Source organism: Bos indicus x Bos taurus, chromosome 18 (genome assembly GCF_003369695.1).
Source record: "Bos indicus x Bos taurus breed Angus x Brahman F1 hybrid chromosome 18, Bos_hybrid_MaternalHap_v2.0, whole genome shotgun sequence".
Lineage (NCBI taxonomy): Eukaryota > Metazoa > Chordata > Mammalia > Artiodactyla > Bovidae > Bos > Bos indicus x Bos taurus.
The window spans coordinates 29,431,752-29,453,881 of record NC_040093.1 but is presented as its reverse complement, the minus strand read 5'-3'; the positions used below and the strand labels follow the sequence as shown (position 1 = coordinate 29,453,881).

Genomic DNA, 22,130 nt, shown 5'->3' with positions numbered 1-22,130 from the left:
CACCAGACTCCCATTTCCTTCACTTGTCTCCTGGAGTTTGCTCAAATTTATGTCCATTTATATGAAGCACATAACAGGTGTTCAAACAATGTTAATTTTCCTTCCCTTTTATGCATTATACCTGGATGGAAAATTATTTTAGGATCTCTTTCTGCCTGTCTGGAGAAACTGGTGCGAGCTGGTTTAGGAGCAGGGCCTTATTTATCTCCCTCGTGTACACCCAGTGTTTAGGTCATCTGCTCATGTGATTTCAGCAATTACCTGAATATCTATAATGTTTAGCTACAGCTGTTTGTTCCCAGCCTTTCTGTGACCCCTTACCAGCATATCGGATTTAACCCTGACCTAGGCAAACTTCTTTGCAGTCATTTATTATTTGTTTAAGGGTGTACAGCCTCTGGCCCTGTCTCCTTCCTCTCTTCTCATTGGATTAGAGGCTTTCTCCTTGTGTTTGTCCTTCCCAGTTTTTACCTTAAGGCTTTTGAAGAGCAGGAGTAAGTCCTTGAACCTCCCTGGTTAGTAGGAATTATTTTGAACAGAGAAAAATGTCTACCTTTAAAGAGCTTATAGTAGAAGGTAGTGTGATGGTTCCTATTCATACAACATGTAGGTTGTGAATTTTATGCACTATTGGAATTTCTAAAAATATTAACCTTTGGATTTTTGCCTTTTCCATTTACAATATTTCGTCAAACCCTTTCCTCCTGCTTTTTTTTTTTTTTTTTAACTCCATTAGTAATCTGTTATTATTGAGATTCTTCTCTTAATGTTGTCTTATAAGCTAGAGACTGGTGAGGACTGTCCTCCTTGGCTCAGAGTGTGAGGAAGCAAGAGTGGGTAGCATTGCTGTTCAGGGCTTTTGCTTCCGTAGGAGCACCAGGAACACCAGAAATCTTCCCCCTAGCTCCAGATTCACTGGTTGTATTCGTGCCATCAGGTATTATTCCAAATACGGAATTTTATTGCTCCTCAAAAGAAAAACATGTTGAGACAGTAGTTTCTAAGAAGTCAGACTTTGCCACAATTCCTTTTAGATGTAACACCTCAGGCCTTTCCTAGCTTAGATTTAAAATTCTTTCAGAAGCACAGATTTTTTCACAGGGACAGATGATTCATTAATTCTGCTCCATGGAAAGAAAGGATCTCAGGTTAAATACATCACCCACACCTAAATGAACTGACTACAGATTTAAGCTTTGGGAAACCTAAAACATACTTAACAGCATCCAGTCTTAAACTGAAGCAAGATATTTTCAATACCCTACCAACATATGGAAACTGGCAACTTCAGCCTCTTCAATAGTCTGTCTCAATTGAATAGCTTGTGGCATAAACAAGTATTTTTCTGCTCTTCAGTTTACCACATCTTTCTTGGCATCAATTACATTTTTACTTAGTTCAAATCCTTAGTTTGACCGTTGGGCTGAATTCATTTATGGAAGTGGAAATGAAAATTATTTGTGATGTTACTGCTGCATTGGCCACACATGGTCATGGTATGTATATAGTTTGTTTTCCTGAAGTTATATTTTTAATTGCCTATTTACAGAATCATGAAGTGAAGTGAAGTTGCTCAATCATGTCCAACTCTGTGACACCCATGAACTGTAGCCTACCAGGCCTCTCTGTCCATGGGATTTTCTAGGCAAGAATACTGGAGTGGGTAGCCATTCTCCAGGGGATCTTCCTGACCCAGGGATTGGACCCGGGTCTCCTGCATTGTAGGTGGATGCTTTACCATCTGAGCTACCAGGGAAATCTTAGCAAAAGGAGAATTCTCATATGCATGGCCTAATTTACTTTCTTAGAGCTTAAGGGAAGTTATATGAAATACTTTCTCTGCATTTGCCCTCAGATCCATCCCAGGGAAGAGGTTGTTACCAGAATTGATATTTCACAGGCTCCTAGTAAGGCAGGGAGAAAGATCTCCAGTTTTAGCCTTCCTTTTTCCTTCCTTCTCTTGCCTACTGATCCTTGGGTGTGTGGAGGGGTAGTTCTGGTGTCTTGTTTGTTGGGTATAACATAATGGCTTTTTATTTTAATTGGATAATATTTTCCTTCCCATTTCTTCTTCCCAGTGTCTAGCATTTCCAGCCTACTTCTTTCAGATTTTGCCCACATAGGTGTGTAGATTAGGCTAGGGACAAATTTGAAATATCCTGTGCAGGTATGTTTGGAGTGCAGACGAACAATCCTTTGACTTGATTACATTTTGCCACTGAGGAAAGGCGCTCCAGAGCACAGTTTATACCAATCCTGCTCACAACTCAAGTGATGTGTTGAGTGACATCTAGGTTGTATCCTTTCTTTAACTCAGTTCTTTAAAATACGTATTTATCCATTTTATTATGAAGTTTGTGATCTGTGTTTCAGTAGTGACCTCACTTTTTTCTTTTTGAATATTCACCTTGGTAGTTCTTTAAGGAGGAATGATCCATAACAGCCAGGGCTACCTTTCACAGTATTTGATCACCCTTAACTAAATATCAACAACCTTTCTAGAACAGATCACAGCATTTTACCTTGACCCTGATTCTGGCCTTTCTTAACTGCTTTCATTTCTCTGAATGTTTCATGTCCTCGACTGGATGCTGTAACCTCAGCCAGGCGCACTCACTTCCACCTTGTCTGCCTGGGGTACTTCTGCTATCTTTCAGTGATAAGTCTCCTATTACTTTGTGTAATACATTCTGTATATAGTTCTGTAATGGAGCTTAATATACTGAGTTGTTATTACTTATTCATTGGTAAAATATAGTAGTATTTACATGGTTGGTCTTTCTTTCTGTCTTTGTTATTTACTGGTAGAGTGGCACATGCCAAGTTTTTTTTTTCTCTCTAAGGTCTCAATATCCTCATTTGTAAAATGGGAGTAATAAATGTCCCTGCCTCCTAGGGTTATCATGAGATTCAGTGAAATTATTCACATAAAACACTTAACTCTGTTTTTGAACATTGAGTATCGAGGTTGGCGATTGAATATTTGTGTCCTCTATTATATCTTGAGACTGGTAGAGACATGGGATGTGTTTTATTCATCCTTCGGGGATGGCGGGGCTGAGAGGGGCCTGTTTCCTCTGAGATCAGGTCTGCTTTGTGAGCTTTATTCATTAACCCTCACGGTAGTTCTCTGCTGTGATTAGGGCAGATGCAGAAAGGCACAGTGGTCATTTTTCTGAGTTCACACCATATGTAATCCTTTATGTTCTATGGTAATGCTCCTGGGGAGGAGGTCTTAACCAGTTTGTACATTCATTCATTTAACAGATGCTTTTTACCCTGTGCTATGCTAATTTCTGAAACTGGTGAAAATGATGGTCAGGTTCTGCACTAGGTCATAATAGTAATATTTCAAATTTGTATGGCTGTTATAATTCATAAAATTCTTTTCCAGTCCATGCTTTATTTAATCTTTACAATAACCCCTTAAGGATAGACTTTATGATTTTTACATATAAGGAAGCTGAACTCCAAAAAAATGGAATTAAGCCACAAGCATGGATGTAAATTCTTCTGAAGGATGGACACATGGAAGCACACTCTTTTCCAAAAAGTAATCATTTGCTTTTGAAAACTAGCATTCTTGACTCGTGCTTTTTGTTTAGTTTTGTCTTGGCTGGGGCTTTCCAGCCGCTTTTCCGCCCCCCGCCCTATCGCTGCCACACCTACGGCGGGGATGGAGACTGCGGCTCTGACTGTTCTGGCGCCTCTGTGCTGCTGCCGGCTCAGAGCACCATGTGCTGTCAGTGTGGGCAGGCTAGTGAGTTAAATATTGATCCCTGGTTGTTATTATTAAAGTCTTGTGTCTGATACAGAAAAAGTGAATTACCACAGGGTGAAAGGACTCTGACCTGAGTTTTTAAAATATGCTAATGGAAAGGTCTTCGTAAAATTCACACCCTTCTGCAAGGTTGTTAGCCAGCCCTTTTTTCTTTTTTATTCCCCCCCCCCCCATTCTTGAAACATGAATTGAAATGCTCACTTGTTTGCACACACGGTGAGATTATGCTGTTAATCTTAGATAAGACCTGGTTACTCCACTTTTTAACTGTATAGACCCAGTGAGTAAGTTTGAGTGCTGACTCATTTGTACTGGTGGCTGATGGATTTATAGAAACAGTGTTTTATGACTTTCCACTATCTCAAAAGCCATACTAAAAGTTGAGGACATATTCAGGAAAAGATGACATGGGTTTTTAGCCGTGGCTTTGCCACAGACTGCAGCTTGGATGAAGTTTTCTAAATTTCTTTGAGCCTCCTTTTTCTTAGAGTTTCAGTTTAGCATCCTTAAAAATGAACAGTTTGTACAAATGATCACTGAGGTCTCCTCTAGCTCTGCAGTTTTATAAATTATTTAGATTAGTATTTGTCCACAGGACACTCTGGACGGCTGTGTGTGTGTGTGTAAGGAGTCAAAACATAATGCATGTGAAATTGATAGCTATTTCATTCACCTCTAAATATGATCATTTATTTAGGCTATATTGACTGTAGCTCTATAATTCAAGGGTACATACTACACTCTACACTTGTGGATCTTTCTCCTTTCCTAGAATAATCTCTGGGAGAGAGGTGGATTTAGAATGCATGAAGATAAACATAATCTCAAGATAAGCACTCTTACTGATTATAGGAAGCTAATATTAACACAAATTGACTGTCAGTTGCAAGGGCAAACTCTCACATATCCAAAGATGCACTATAGTATTACTTAGTATTATTTGACAGGAACGCTTCGCATGAAATTTTGGAATTACATGTAGATGCCTTTAAAATGAAAAGGGCTTCCCTGGTGGCTCAGGTGGTAAAGAATCTGCCTACAGTGCGGGAGACCTGGGTTCGATCCCTGGAGAAGGGAATGGCCTCTAGAATGACACTGTTCTTTGGTTTTGTCATGATTCTGACCTCTCAAATTTACTCTGACTTGTTAAGAATAAGTAAAACTAAAAGTGAGTGGAGGGAAATGAAAAGTGGTATTTTCATAATTGGAAGGGTACAAACTTCCGATTATAAGATGAATAAGTTCTGGGGATCTGATGTTCAATCTGATGACTATAGTTAACAAAACTGTCTTATATACTTGGAAGTTGCAAAGAGAATAGATCTGAATGTTCTCACCACACTTAAAAATTGTAATTATGTGAAGTAATAGATGTGTTAACTAACCTTATTGTGGGAATCTATTTTGAACCATTTGAATCATTTTGTAAAATATCTATCAATTTGGATTTGTGTCACATTTTATCATGAACAAATGGACCTTGTGTATTTTTTGAGCAAGAATACTACAGAAGTGATATATCCTTCTCAGTATATATGGGAGGGTAGGGTGCATGATGTCAATGTCTTGATACTTTATAACTGTCGAATCTCTCCACATAAAGGTACCATTTCCTCCTTTGTAATTAATAAATATCTTGGTGAAGATCTGTTGAGACTGTAAGTATCCTATTACTATTTGAACTTTCACCCTTAGTCTTTAAGCTTTTCACTAATTTTAGTGTTCATTACTGGTTTGGTGTACAACAGTTATTAGTGTAGTGTCCTAATGATGATTTTCTTTTTTTCTCATTCCTCTAACACTTGTTAATTGGAATTCCTCCTCTTCTCCTTCTGCTTCTTTGCTGCACCACATGGCTTGTGGAATCTTAATTTTCAGACCAGGGATTGAACCTGGGCCCTCTGCCATAAGAATGGACCTAAGCAGTGGATGGACCACCAGGGAATTCTCTAATTGAAATTCATCTTTAAGAGCTATCCCTTATCCCTCATTTATTTATTTATTCAATTATTTATATCTGTGTGGACTCATGGATATTTATAATCCCATACCACTATTATTTATTTTGATGCTTAAATTGTTTCAGCTTTTTGAAAATTACCCTTTAATTTAAAAAGTTAATAAAACGAATTATAAGTGAAAGCCGTTATTTGTTGTGGGTTGACCAGTACGTTGCATTGTAGCTTAAATTCACAACAGTGGTTGATGTCTGTGCACTCGGACAATTCTCGGTCTACCACAGCTGAACTCCTCAGTCATGTGTTATATAAGAATGAGGGGAAAAAAAGAAGGAGGAGGAAAAGAAAATGAACACATCTTTGTCTTTTCTCCTCTTCCTGAACTCAGTTAATTCTGCCAATTTGGTCAGAAAATCCCTCGTGACAACAAAAGCTTGGCACTTACTAATAGCAGTTCTTTTGTACAATAAAAAAAATTGTGAAGTGCTTAAAGAGATGGAAACTTGGATGGCGTTCTTGTTCCCCCGTGGTAACTGACTGGATGTTCAGGATGGAATGCTTGCTGACCCCTTGAGCACAGCTATTGTGCTGGGTTAATACTGTGTTTCCGTCTATAGTTTATCACTTGGAGTGCCTGTCTAAAACAAACCATCCGGTATGTCCAGCTAGTCCAGGACATCCACTTTGCAACGGATAAGCATTTCCTTGTGCTTAAACTGCTAGGTCTTTTTTTTCTGGTCTAGTAGAAAAACATTACTTTATTAGTGTTTTTATTAAATATTTTTCAGTTATTTAATTTTGTTTGCTGTTGTTACATCCAGTTTTGTGTAACATTTTATTTCTATTTCTTTAACAGCATTCATCATATAGTATCTTTTCTCATTTCTCCTTTATTAATTGGTCTTTTGGGGGGCAGGTTATATATCTTTCTTTTCCTTTTCAACTAAACAACTTGAGGTCAGAGTGTGTATTAAACATTTTAAATAACCTACATGCTTTGCACATAGAGTTCATTGATGTTGAAAAGGGGGAAACATTACAATCTTTTTTTTTTTAATAGTAAAAATTGTCTCCTATCATTTATGTTGGTGGTTTAGTCGCTATTTTGTGTCCGACTCTTGTGATCCCATGGACTGTAGCCTGCCAGGCTCTTCTGTCCATGGGATTCTCCAGACGAGAACACTGGAGTGGGCAGCCTTTCCCTTCACCAGGGGATCTTCCCAACCCAGGGATCGAACCCAGGTCTCCCACATTGCAGGTGGATTCTTCACTGGCTGAGCCACAAGGGAAGCCCAAGAATACTGGAGTGGGTAGCCTATCCCTTCTCCAGCAGATCTTCCCGACCCCGGAATCAACCCAGGGTCTCCTGCATTGCAGGCGGATTCTTTACCAACTGAGCTATGAGGGAAGCTCATTTATGTTCGGAGTAGATAAAAGCATGTTATCTTGGGTTTGTGAGACAAGGGCTTTCTTATAGAAGTATGTTTTAAACCATTATTGACTCCCTATAATATTATATTTTTATATCACTTCAAGAACAAACTGCTCATCCGTAAACCATGTGTTTAAGTAGATAATAGTTTATTAAGTAGAATTTTGTTCTAATGGCTTATGTTTTCTAATAACAAATTTAGTTGACAAGAACCTCAACAAAGATCATTCATACGCATTTTTGTGTGATAACCTTCAGTCTGTGGAGTGACCAGTTTCCACATAATCAAAAAGAAGATGATAGTGTTGAACATGGACGCTGTATTCAAATATTTGCAAAAATCCTTAATCTAGAGCTATTAGCAGCAGTTTTTAACTGGATTTTACCACCCATGCCATAAATATTTCTCATGTTTTCCCCAGGATAGGGAAATTAGGACTATAAAATATATCTATATTTGTGACAGAATTGTTCATAGTTCATCAGCCAGTATTTGTGGTTCATCTATATGTTCATGATCCCTGTTGTGAGCCCTTAATCAAGATACTGCCAAATTTTGACCATTGTATTACATTCATTTGTACTAAAACTAAGTACACATATTGTTACAGTGATGTCATATGGATTGGGGTAAAACTTGCTCTGAAAGGTTGGAAGCAAGTGTGATGTCAAGCCAGAGTCACAAAAAGATTGTGTATGTGTTATGAAAGTACATGAATTTCACCTCATGAATGTGCAAGAGAATGTATTCAGGACCTTAAGTAGTCCGGCAAAGACAGCGACGCAATTCTGAGGGGTGACTAAAAAGAGTGAAGAACCATGGATAGATAAACACTATAGAGGTGATGTGTTGTAATTATTGTTGACTTTTGTAGTCTTGGCTTTTAATCCCTTCAGTGACCCTTGGTCAAATGGAAAAGATGAGCAAAACAGAAACTGTGACATATGTTATTGTTCATTTGCTAAATTGTGTCCAACTCTTTGTGACCCCATGGACTGCAACATGCCAGGCTTCCCTGTCCTTCACTGTCTCCTGGAATTTGCTCAGATTCATGTCCATTGAGTTGGTGATGTCATCCAACCATCTCATCCTCTGCTGCACGCTTCTCCTTTTGCCTTCAGTCTTTCCTAGCATTAGGGTCTGTTCCAGTAAATCAGCTCTCCATGACAGGTGGCCAAAGAATTTGAGCTTCAGCATCAGTCCTTCCAAAGAATATTCAGGGTCGATTTCCTTTAGGATTGACTGGTTTGATCTTGCAGTCCGTCAAGATTTTGCACAATCTTCTGAGCCCCTGAGACTTTGGGGCTTAGCCTTCTTTACGGTCCCACTCTCACATCCGTACATGACTACTGGAAAAACCAGCTTTGACTATACAGACCTTTGTCAGCAAAGTGATGCCTCTGCTTTTTAATATGCTGTCTAGGTTTGTCATAGCTTTCCTTCCAAGGAGCAAGGAGCTTTTAATTTCATGGCTGCAGTCACCACCCGCAGTGATTTTAGAACCCAGGAAGATAGTTAATCTTATTTAATCCTCTCAGTTATTCAGGATAGTTGGTATTAAGGTTAATATTAGAGTTTTGTGGACTAGAAATTGAAATTGAAAAGTTGAATTATTTGTCCAAATCATGAAGTTTATAATTGACAGAACTGAAATTCAAATATGGTCTGTTCAATTTCTTACCTTAGCCTCTACCTACTTTGTCCAGAGTGAAGTGAAGTAGTTCAGTCGTGTCTGACTCTTTGCAACCCCGTGGACTGTAGCCTACCAGGCTCTTCCCTCCATGGGATTCTCCAGGCAAGAGTACTGGAGTGGGTTGCCATTTCCTTCTCCAGGGGATCTTCCCAACCCAGGGATCGAACCCGGGTCTTCCGCCTTGCAGGCAGACGCTTTAACCTCTGAGCCACATTGTCCAGAGTATATTGTATTAATTGCACACCCAAATACACACTGATATTCATTGTGTGCTCAAGCACAGGCATTGGCACTTTTCTTACATTTCTCATTCAACCGCCATAGCCATTTGATTTTGGTATTTAACATTTTACAAATGTGGAAACTGAGGCTTAGACAAGAAAATTATGTGCTTCAGACCTCTCAAAAGGTAAATGGTAATATCAAGGCTTGTACTGAATTTCATTTGACTTTAAAATTTGTTGCTCTGTTTTTATACTTCAGTGACTTTACAAAAATTATCCAAAGAGCATCAACTGTAGGTTAGCAAATGCATTGGAGGATGTGAGATACAGATGTACGACAACTGCATGCTGATACTCCATTGTTCTTTCAGCATTTATGGAACAGTCACTTTTCCCCATTGTTGCTGTCTCTGCCCTTGACTCTGTTTCTGAAATTGGCTTCTAATCCATGTTTTTCTTCATTATTTGATGGCATGTATTAGGTTGCTCAGTTGTGTCCGACTCTTTGTGACTCCATGGACTACATCCATGGAATCCTCTAGGCCAGAACACTGGAGTGGATAGCCTTTCCCTTCTCCAGGGGATCTTCCCATCCCGGGGATCAAACCCAGGTCTCCCACGTTGCAGGGGGTTTCAGCTGAACCACAAGGGAAGTCCAGAATTAACTTTAGTATTATTTATTTAATAGAACACATGCTTATTTAAAAGTTCAAGCATTGTAGAAATAACTTTCAATAGAAGAAATCACTGTAATTACAATACAGATGTAACCATTATTAGCAAATGGGCATATTTTCTTGAGTACTTCATGAACATACTAATTACATATAATTTTTTAAAACATAAAAGCGTTTATTTTTCTTTTGAGAATTTACTTTTTTCACCTAGTAACTCTGATATACCCTGAGTTTTGCCTTTGGTTTTATACTGTTTGAGTCATTTTACATCGTTTTTAAAAATCTGATAAGGTTAATTAAAAAACAAAATAAAACTAGCCTCTACTTTTGTATTTTAGCAGGAGATTAAGAAGCAATATAAATTATTCCTAAGCAGCCTTATGCAAAGTGCCTTTCTTGTTGCCTCTGCTTTAGTGAAAATAAAAGTCTTTATCTTCCCATTTTTTTCTAATACTATAGGTGGTCAAGACTTTCTTACAGTTGTCAACAGTCCTCTGCTTTCTATTTAAAATATATATATTTATTTATTTATTTATTTAATTTTATTCATTTGGCTGTGCCGAGTCTTAGTTGCAGCATGCAGGATCTTTAGTTGCGGCCTGTGTGATCTACTTTCCCAACCAGGGGTCGAACATGGGCCCCTGCATGGGGAGTGTGGCGTCCTAGCCACTGGACCAAAAGGAAGTCCCTGCTTTCGTATGTTTTGAAGTAAGCAAGAAGGGAATGACACAGACAGGAGCATTATTTCACATAAAGCAGTACTTCTCTTTAGGGGAGGGAGAAATGTCACAGAAAATAAACATAAATGTCAACACCAAAAAGAAAAGAAAAATACATACCTTGAAGTAATTTTTCAAATGCACAGTGTTTTCTGGTTGTGGATGAGTTATATAAAGGATTTTCAACAAACATCTACTTACTGTTTAGCAGTTTCCACAAGGAAATTTGCTGGTAGCTGTCTTCCTTACAAAAACATTTAAAAATGCAAACCTAAGATGTTTAAAACATTTTTTTGTGAAAAAATGAAAAGCTTGCATATACTTTTGCAGTTTGAAGAAACTTTCCAAAGAAAATCACTTTTTAAATTCATTTGTTAAATATTTACTTTATAAATGACCCACAGTGGGTTTTACCATATAAGATTAGTAGTTGAAGAAGACTACCAAGGAGAAATTATACAGTAAACAGTCCAAATACCCAAATTATTTCAACCGTTTGTTCTGTGTTCATATATATAAAAGCATGAAAGCTAATACTTTTGAATAAAAGTAATAGATAGCCATGTTAGAATTTAATTGAGGCCTAAAAAATATCCTTTTTTGCCAGTTTGCATAAATTTATTATAAAAGGCCATAATTTTAAAATCCTAAAATTTTAATTGTTGGGGATGAATTTCAGAGATACCTTATTTCTGGTTTGTTTGGATTTATTCCACTGTAGCTTAGAGGTTTAAAAGGAAATTTGAGTTCTCCTTTGTCGTCTCAGTAGTAATTTGAGATCCTCAGAAAGGATGTATCTCCTACTTCTGGGGACTTGGACAGGCCTTGGAGTGAAATGGAGTAGGAAGATGGGTGCTGTGCTTAGTTGCTCAGTCGTGTCTGACTTTTTGTGACCCCATGGGCTGTAGCCCGCCAGGCTCCTCTGTCCACGGGATTCTCCAGGCAAGAATAATGGAGTGGATTGCCATTTCCTACTCCAGGGAATCATCCCAACTCAGGTTATCGAACCCAGGTCTCCTGCATTGCAGGCAGATTGTTTACCCTCTGAGCCACCAGGGAAGCCCAGGATGATGGGTAATGAAATTAATTGAAAATCTCAGGACAAACACAAGTGATAGTTACTTTGTTTTAAAGCAGAACACTGAAATCACATAAGCCTGTGTATTGCTTCCCAGGTAAATTAAATATCTGTTTATGGTTCTCCAGCTGTTGTGGATGGCCAGTTAGATGGGGGTATGGGTGCCATTGTCATCAACTCAAGTAAAACTCATTGCTCCTTTAATAAGGCCATGCAGGAGGCTATGTGTTTATGTCTGTTTCATTTAAATATGTATAGTAATAAGCTCACTGATGCTACTCTGTGATCAAGTGAACATCTGAGTATGTCATAAAGGGGGCTTTTCTAACACTATAGTATTTAAGAATAGTCATTTAGAATGTCTTTAATTTCTCCCAATTGTGAGCCCAAAAGTTAGTATACTGCTTTAAATGTTTAAAAAGTAAATCTCTGCCATTAGCAGTGCCTGGAAACCTGAAGAATTTCTGCCAAAGTTGTTGTGATCTTATTCTCTCTTGAAAGCACGGAGCTAAACTAACGCTTGTGTTCAGATGCCTGAGTCAGCTGCTCAAGGCATATACGAGGTGTAGCCCTGCTCATTTTTCTAGGATGATCAAGTCTCCTTGGCAACCTGAAGCAGTTAACTCTTACTCTCTCCACCGAGAAAATACACGTATTATAACTAGACATAGAAAGCACCCACATAAACACACAGAAATCTTTCTAAATGTTGACATTAGTATTATTGTATCTCCTAGAAGTACGTTTAACTTTAAGCAGATCTTGTTCAATAACTTATAAGAAAATAATTTTGCCTCTTCTACTGACAGCTGTTAAATTTTTTTAACTTTTCTAGCTTTTTAATTTAGAGAAGAAGAAAGGCATCTACTATTTATTGAATGTTTAGTATATGCCTAGAATTTTTACTTGTTTGCAACTAACAAACACACATACATACAATCTATTAGTAAAGTTTCAAAGGCTTGTAAAGTTTCTAATGCTATAAAAGATTAATACTAGCTATTATGACATTGATAAGCATCAATAATGATCATATCTTTCTAGTTTTTCAGTTCCCTTGATACTACTCTAATGAGCTACCACAGTGTAATTTGAGAGGAGGTAGATGCCTGCAGTAACATATATTGATGTTAGCAGAGGAAATGATGACTGATTTATCTATATTCAACTATTTATTGACATTTTAATGCTTTTTAAGATTTTAATAATGTTCACTTTATCTAGTTTTTGAAATAAGAACACCATGCCTCAAATGACAGTAGTTGCCAGTCATAAAGGAGGTAAAAGAAGTGTACCTCTTAAAAGTGAACTTAAAAAGAAAAATGTTTTCTTTTGATTAAAAGCCATATCTTAATTTGGGACTACCATTGATAGAAAAACCCTTTAATACCATTAATAGAAAGCTACCATTAATAGAAAAACAAGTACAGTATCTTTGTACTTGTTTTTCAAAGCTATGACGGTTTGTTTTCATAACTGTCTCCCTTACTAGACTGGGCATTCCTGAGGGCAGAGTTCATGCCTAAGCTGCTCTTGTATTCTCAGCGGCTAGCCTAATGCCTGATACTTGGAAGGTAGCTACAAATGTTGATTGAGTTGAATCTAATTGAAGTAGAGATACCTAGCCTGGAGAAGAGAGAAATAATCTCGAACTTCAGATGTTTGAAGGGCCCTCAAGTAGAAGAGGTTAAGTTTGTTCTGTATGGCCTCTGTTGACAGCAAACCAATGAGTGAAAGTTTCAAGTTTTCTAAATGCTAAGGGTTGTTTAAAGCTAGATGGGGCTGTCTCAGGAGGTAATGAATCTATATCCAGATTCATTTGTGTTGTCCCACTACTGAGATAATTCAAGTATTTAATTGTTCATTTTTCCCCCTTTACTCGTGTATTCAAACATTTACTGAATAGGCACTGGTGTGAATGTTGGACATCGAGATTGAATAAACCATAAACCCTGCTTTTGGGGAACTTGCAGCCAGAAGGGGAACTGAAGTATTATTAACAAAGGATTACACCCCAGAGTGCTTAGAAGTTATTACAGAGGAGTGAGTAAATGGCAAGGCCATGGAGAGAGTAAACAGGACAGGCTGCTGAGGAGGTGAGTTGACCAGGCAGGCAAAGGGAGAAGGGAGTCCTAAGAAGAAACAATATGCAAAGACTCAGAATTCAGTTTTTAGGATAGAGTAGTGGTATATCATTTGGATTACCTGTGCTCTTAAAGCACCCTCTAATCCTAAGATTCTGTGTGCAGGCTCTTTAACTTTGTGTATTTTTTTTTTTCACTTCATGCCAGATAGTTCCTATATGTATATATTTCAGTTGTTATTTTTCATGGGAAGTAAAAATACTGACCTTCTTCTTTGACTTTTGTTTATAGTTAAATTCATACGAGAAGTAACGCCATATATCAAGAAGCCATCATTGGTGTCAGATCTGCCCTGGGAAGGTGCTGCTCCCCAGTCACCCAGCTTTAGTGGCAGTGAGGACTCTGGTTCTCCAAAACACCAGAACAGCACCAAGGACAGGAAGGTCATCCCGCTCAAAATGTGCTTTGCTGCTAGAAACTTAAGCATGCCGGACCTGGAGAACAGGTGAGCTGTACCTAAGGAGAACATCCTACCTACTCACAGCTTTGCAAACTTAAACGGATATATTATAATACTGCTTTTGCATATTTTATGGAATATTATGACTGTTGACTAAATTAGGTAAAGAAAAACATCAATCTGAGATGAGAGAATCGTTTCTGGGCTTCCATATTTAAATTTCCTCACACATATATGTGTGTTGTTGTTGTTCAGTCTCTCAGTCTTGGCTGACTCTTTGCGGCCCTCTGGACTCAGCACGCCAGGCTTCCCAGTCCTTCCCTATCTCCTGGAGTTTTCTTAAACCCGTGTGCATTGAATCGGTAATGCCATCCAACCATCTCACCCTCTGTCATCCCCTTCTCCTCCTGCCTTCAATCTTTCCCAGCATCAGGGTCTTTTCTAATGAGTTGGCTCTTTGCATCAGATGGCCAAACAATTTTGGACAAACACACAAGAAACTTAATAATGGTTATCCCTGGGGAGTGAAGTGGGATTAGAAGGTAGAAGGAAAGAAGAGGCCTTTACTTTTCATTTTATACCTTTATGGAGTGTTAATATTACTCCTTCATTGTGATTATGACTTAATAACTGAAAAAAATCTTGTTCAAGAAACTTTTAAAAATATCTCCATAGAAGGAAATTCCTTATACTATGGATAGCGTAAAGAATCAGAGATCTTCATTATAGATCAGGTTGCATCAACTACTAATATCACCCTTGCAAGTTAGCTTCTCTTGACCTCAGCTTCCTCATTTGTAAAATGAGAGCACTGGATTGAATAATCTCTAATGTCCCTCCTAGTTCTATCACCATTTGGTTTCTATGACTTTGTCTTCATTAATGCCATGCAGTGGTACCGTTAAACTTAGTGTTAGAATAGACATTAAGGGTAAAAAGAAAGATAACGATAGTTGGGAAGATCCCCTGGAGAAGGAAATGGCAACCCACTCCCAAATTCTTGCCTGGAGAATTCCATGGACAGAGGAGCCTGGTGGGCTACAGTCCATGGGGTCACAGAGAGTCAGACACAACTGAGTGACTAACTTTCGCATTCACAAGGACAAACTTTTTATAACCTACTTTGACTTTTATGGTCTCCTCTGATCTGATTGCATAGCCAGGTGCCTAGTCAGGATGGGCTGGTTCACAGAAGACAACCAGAAACTGAATGACCTTGAGCATTTTAGGCCATAGGGACATAGAAGCTCCTGCTCTGTAGTATATTGTGTGTATGCTGGAAACAGCTGAGTTCTGCAATCACACAGGCCTTGGTTTGAGTCCCAACTAGGTCACTTGCTCCAAGTGGTCATTTGCTTGCCATGTCTGCAATGGCAGAGAAGTCTAGAAAGCTCTCTGGGGGGTCTCTCACAGGAGAGTACTAGTCCCATCTGTGAGGGCTCTGCCCTCATGATCTAATTGCCTGCCAGAGGCCCCATTTGCTAATCTTGTCGTATTCTGGTTAGAATTCTAACATACGGATTTGAGGTGAAGACACAAACATTTAGTCTATAGCACTTGGAGTGCTGCTGCTATATCTGAGTATTGTAAGAAAAGAAAAAGTATTACACGGTTTCCGTAGGATACTGGAGTTGTGAGAGTGAGGAAAGAAGGAAGGAGGAAGATGAAATGACTTGGCTCTATTGCTGAAAGCTGTGCTAGTTTATCATCCACGAAGACGTCTTTCAGAGCTCAATAATCTTGACCTTTATTGAAACTTGGGGCTGCATGCTCTTTAGCACATATGCTAAAGATATTTGATCAATGGTCAAATTTGAAATAGATTTTTAGAACCAAATGGAGAGGGCAGTTTGGGCTACAAGAGTGTATCACACCATGCTTTTTAGTAAGACCATTGATTGGTCTACTTGACCAGAGTGTACTATACAAGGGAAGTTCTTAGAAGAGTCAGGCTGTTGAAGATTCTCAGGCTTAATTCTGCAAAAAAATTCATTTCTGATGTTGCTTGAAATACCAAATTTGGGGACCTCCCTGGCAGTCCTGAGGTTGACTCCATGCTCCCACTGCAGGGGACACAGTTTCAATCTTTGATCGGGGAACTAAGATCCAGTATGCCCCACGGTGCAGCCAAAAAAAGAAACACCAAATTTGCAAATGATCTGCTTTTTGTGAAATATAAATTGAAAGAGATTCAAAGTTATTCTCATGTCACTCTTACTTGCATTCCAAGCGTGCTTTCTAGAAAAAAAGAAAAGCAGTAGAATTGCAGGTACCTGGAAAAATTACTTGTGACTTTGGTTATCCCCACAGGAATGTGGATCTTTATCCTGTGTGTGTGTCTTGGTAAAAAAAAAAAGTTCAGAACCATTGACTCATTAGACTGAAGTTAGGGTGATGGACTTTGACACTTCAGTCAAGCTATTTGTTTTCCATAAGCCACGGTTTCCTCCTGTAGAAAATGAAAGCTTGTGTGAAGATTAAATAAGAGAATGATTATAAAATTGGCATAAAATGCTCTCAGTATATTATTATTATACCTGCTGCTGGTGTCCTTGTAACCTTAAATAAGTCCCTTCATTTCTCTGTCCTCCTATTTTTTTCCTTCCATAAAATGAACATAATAATACATGTTCAACTCTGTTTTTTAGAACTACTTCAAGAATAAATAAGATAGTATCTATAAAATCGCTTCTAGCTCATTCATCCTTAAATTTATCTCAGCTCTGTCAAAGGGAATGTCATGACAGGTAACACAACTGCAATGTTTAAAGCCATGGAGAGAAACAGTTCATTTAGGAACAATAAAAATAAATTTTATCAGGATATCTGTCACCAAGATATTTATCACATTGTAGCCCTAATTTTTTCCCTAATGTTTTATTGTGAAAATCTTCAAACTTAGGCGAAGTCGAAATAATTTTACAGTCAACACTCATTTTTCCACCACCTAGATTCTACCATTAACATTTTACTATGTTTGCTTTATCACAAAATAGGCCCATTTAGCCATCCATCAGTCCATCTTATATTTTTGATTTGTTTCAAAGTAAATTGCATACATTACTATGCTTCCCTCTACTCAAACATGCATATAGAGTTCAGTGTTTTTGTTGTAACTTTTTTCTTTTGAGATAATATCTACATACAATAAAATATACAAACCATAAGTTTTGACAGATGCATTCAATTGTGTGACCCAAGCTTGTCAAGATACAGAACATTACTCTTACCCTGGGAAGTTTTCTTTTGCCCTCCACAGTCAATTCTCTCTCCCACCGTCCAAGGCTACTCCTGTTCTGACTTGCTGTCATGTATTGGTTTCAACTATTCTGAAACTTCATAAAATTATAGTCATGTCATGTGTACTTTTTGTGATAGAATTATTTTACTCAGTGTAAGATTTTTTTTTAATTGAAGTAAGATTGCTTTACAGTGTTGTGTTGGTTTCCAGTGTAAGATTCTTGAGCTTCATCCTTCCTGTTATGTGTAACAATAGTTCTTTCTCTTTATTGCTAAGTAGTAGCATATTTTATGGATATACCACAGTTTCTTTATCAATTTTCCTATTGATGGTTATAATTCTTGTGGGCATACATTTTTAGTTCTTGTGGGTAAGTTCTTAGGAGTGAAACTGCTGACTCAAAGGATAGGTGTATGTTTATTTTTTTAAAAAACCTGTGAGACTTTTTTCCAAAGTGGTTGTGCCGTCTTACATTCCTACCAGCTACATCCATACCAACACTGAGAGTGTCAGTCTTTTTAGTGTTCTGATGAGTATATAGTGGAATCTCTTTGTGGTTCATCCTTTGTGTTTATGTAAAGACTTCTTTGACAGGAGAGGAAAGCAGCCTTTTTTTTCCCTCTGTTTCACTACATTGATTTAGTTTGACTATCTAGAGCTGGAAAAAAGTGCTGACTATCAGAATGTGTAAGTGAGGAGGGGGAAGAAATTTACTTTTTCCACCTCTCCTCTTTCAAGACCTCACTAGATGCTTCTGATTGTTATAAGCAGTTCATTGTGGAAACTGAAAGCTAAATAAATAATGACAGACTCCAGGGAGAGAACATGAGCCTGTTCCTTAGCAAATAGCATTATGGGCAGTGCAGAGTTTATCGAGAACACAGTGTTCTTAAAGCTGCTTTTCGGAAATGTAACTCTGTTATCGTTGAGGTTCTCAAGGTCTGGGTCATCTTCGCTTTGGCTGTTTTCCATGTAAATGGTAAATTTTGGCTTTATGACATACAAAACAACATTATTAATTGAACATTATTATAAATTGAACTCATACTTTATGACAAAGACTTTTCTGAACAGAATAAGCAGGCTAGACTTAAAGAATCTTATGCTTCTGTGAACCTAACCATGATCTGATTCATCTGGTCAGAATGTAATTGCTTTTCTCAGGAAATCCTCAGTGGTTTGACTGGAGGCCAGACCTCTTCACACTGTAGCTGTCTCCTCCTCTCTCCTGTGGGCCCAAACAATGACTGGCAGACTGCCTCCAAACTCTAAGTAGTTTTCATCTGAATTTGTCTTTTAAAACAGCAGTCAACATTAGGAAACACTTTGTTCCCTTTATCGGCTCCAGGGGCTGCTTCTTCAAAGGCAGACTTCTGGATCCTAGAATCATAAGTCCTCTTGTGGAGTTTATGTTCTGTTTCTTCTAATTTAATTTCCTATTTTACAATCACATTTTAAGAAACACTACAGATTCTCTCTTTGGATGAAAAGTTTGTGATTCTGTCCTAGGGAACTGTTTTACTTCCTGTTTTCCCCTTTTTTAGCCTAGTGGTTCCATGATCTTCTGCTTAATCAGGTTATTTTATAACAGACTTATTTTCCTTTCTTTCACTTATTAATAAGTAGGAACTTTAACATCAGGATTTTCAGAGTTTTAACTATGGCCAAGGACCTGTATCTGAGACTTTCCCAGGAACTGTATGAGGTCTGAAGGCTTTTTCAGAAGGTGAATGTTTTGTGCCCAGAGAAGGATGAGCTGATTCCTGCCTTTAGTGTTAAGTAGGTCAGTAGAAGGAGTGAAAGAAATTTTTCGTCATGGTTTTGTGACTGAACTTTTAGCATGTGATTAAGGATGTTAAGCTGGTTACAGTACCAAAGCAACCAGGTAGAAATGAACAGCCGCTGTAGAAAATGGTCAGCCCAGTAGAGAGTGTAAACTAAGGACATCCCTGGCTCTTGCATTCAGTTTGGTGGGATGAGGGTGGAGGTCAGGCTTCTGCTGGACTGAGGGTGGGGCAGTCACTAGCTGCTGGGTGTGGGGAATGCTGAACCGGTCAGCTGGCCTCTCTATTTTAGCTGCGTGCTTTACTCCCACTTCCAGAGGTAACTGGTGCCTCCAATTCTTCGGCCTCTTCAGGATTCTGCAACATGGACTGGCTCGGATTTGACTCTCCCCTACTTTTCTTAGGTTTGCTAAATCATTAACTACTCTGTCTGCTTGCCAGCTTCCAAAATTTTGTTGTAGTCGCTCCTCTCATCTTCTCCCTGAGCTTATAAGATTATGCTTTTTTAAAATTCCCTTTAAATTTGTAAATGACTCCTTAGATAAAATACCAAAAGCACAGTACATTAAAGAAAACTTTACAAGTTGAACTTTATTAACAATGAAAGCTTCTGCTGTGTAACAGACACTGTGTACTAGGGTTCTCCAGAGAAACAAACAAGAGGATGGATAGATAGGTTTATTTACTCATTATAGGAATTAACTCATGTAGTTGTGGAGACGAAGTCCCATGGTCTGCAAGCTGGAGAAACAGAAAAGCCAGTCTTAAAATTCACCCCAAGTTCAAAGTCCCAAGAACCAGGAGCACCAGTGTTTGAGGGCTGGAGAAGGTGAATGTCCCAACTTAAGAAGAGAGCTAATTTGCCTCTCCTCTGCTTTTTTTATTCTATTTATGCCCTCGGTGAATTGGATGATGCCCAGCCGCACTGGCGAGGACCATCTCCTTTACTCATTCTACTGATGATGCTAATCTGTTGCAGAAACACCCTCACAGACACACCTAGAAATAATGTTTTACCAGCTACCTGGACATATCTTAGCCCAGTCAAGTTGACACATAAAATTAACCATCACACACTGTTAAGAGAACAAAGAGATAAGCTGAGGACTGGGAGAAAAATCTTTGTAAAATACATATGAAATAAAGGACTGACATCTGAAATATACAAAGAATTCTAAAACTCAGTAATAGGAAAACAACCCAGTTTTAAAATGGGCAACAGACATTTCACCAAAGGAGAAATAGAAATGACAAATGGGGAAATGAAAAGTGTTAAAATCATATTCTATTAAGGAATTGTGAATTAAAACATTAAGATGTCACTGTACATGTACTAGAATGGCCAGAATCCAGCGAACAGTACCACATGCTGGTAAAGATGTACACCACCAGGAAGGCTTATTCATCAGTGAGGGGAATGCAGGATGAAGCGGCTACTTTGGAAGACAGTTTGGCAGTTTCTTACAAAGCTAAACACAGTAGTCTTACCATGTGACCCCACAGTTGTGCTCCTTAGTATTTACCCAAAGGAGTCAAAAACTTAGGTCCACACAGAAACCTACACATGAATGCTTTCATCATAATTGCCAAAATTCGAAAACAACCGAAAGGACCTTCCATAGGTGAATGGATAAACAAACTATGGTTCCTCCAGACAGTGGAATATTATTCAGCCATAAAAAGAAATAAGCTCTCAAGCCACAAAAGACATGGAGAACCTTAAATGCATATTGCTAAATGAGAAAGTTACATACTACAGGATTCCTTGGAAACAGATCAACAGTTGCCAGGAGTTCAGAGCCAGGGAGTGGGGGTAATGTACTATTTTAAATCTTCCCATAACAAGTGTATAATTGTTTTCTTTAGAGAATATAATCATTTTTTAGCCAACAAATATCAATATTTATGTTAAGGACCATGACAGCAACAATTGATAGAGTGAAAAATAACATTAAAAAGAAAAAAACATAAAATAATGTAGAAAACTAAATAAAGGTCAATGTGAATATTAAGCTATTTGTCAGGAATCTCTTTCCTTCTCTCTACTTTTTCTGGGCTTTTTGGATGGAGGAGTTCCTCCTGCCTAGGAGTGTGTGTCCTGCTGGTGACTCAGCAGGTAGTCTCATCCTTTTTGGGTCCAATTAAATCTCCCTAGGCCATTTCTCTATTGTAATCCATCTTACATCCCACCATCAAATTACTTTTTAGCTTATTATTTTTAATTGTGATAAAATACACATAACATAAGATTTACCATCATAACTCTTTTTCTGGAGGAGCAAATGGCAGTTCATTCCTGTATTCTTGCCTGGGAAATCCCATGGACAGAGGAGCCTGGTGGGCTATAGTCTATGGGGTTGCAAAGATTCAGACATGACTGAGCAACTGAGCACACACACACACACACACAACATAAAATTTACCATCTTAACTATTTTTAAATGTATAGTTCAATGGTATTAATTATATTCATATTACTATAATACCAATCTTCAAAACTTTTTCCTCTTGCACAATAAAAATCGTACCCATTCAACAGCTCTCCGTTTCCCTCTCCTCCCATCCCCTAGCCACTACCATCCTAGTTTTTGTTTCTGTGACTTTGACTGCTCTAGGTACCTCATATAAGTGGACTCATAGAATATTTGCCCTTTTGGGATAGGTTTGTTTCATTTAGAATAATCCTCTCAAGTTTCACTCATTATAGCATGTGACAGAGTTTCTTTCCTTTTTAAAGCTGAATGTTGTGTGTGTGTGTGTGTATCCCGTTTTGTTTATCCATCCCATTGATGGACATTTGGGTTGTTGCCACCTTTTGGATTGTGAATGATGCTCCTCTGAACCTAGGTGTACAGATATCTCATAAAGTTAATTTTTTAATTCATTGTCTTGATCATATTGTCCCCTTGTTCAGAATCCTCAGTGATTCCACGTTGCTTACCAATTAACATCCAGATTTAACCTGCTATTCAAAACCCCCAAAGTTTTTATCTCAAGC

General features: G+C 38.2%; 1 protein-coding gene across 1 annotated transcript in view; it reads left to right on the top strand.

Moving 5' to 3' along the window:
* The window catches only part of SNTB2 (syntrophin beta 2), a 70,862-nt gene that overhangs the window by 21,375 nt on the left and 27,357 nt on the right, over positions 1–22,130 (top strand). The window contains exon 2 of the mRNA XM_027516132.1: positions 13,939–14,152. Coding sequence (XP_027371933.1) covers positions 13,939–14,152 — 214 coding nt within the window. The remainder of the gene's footprint in view (positions 1–13,938; positions 14,153–22,130) is intronic.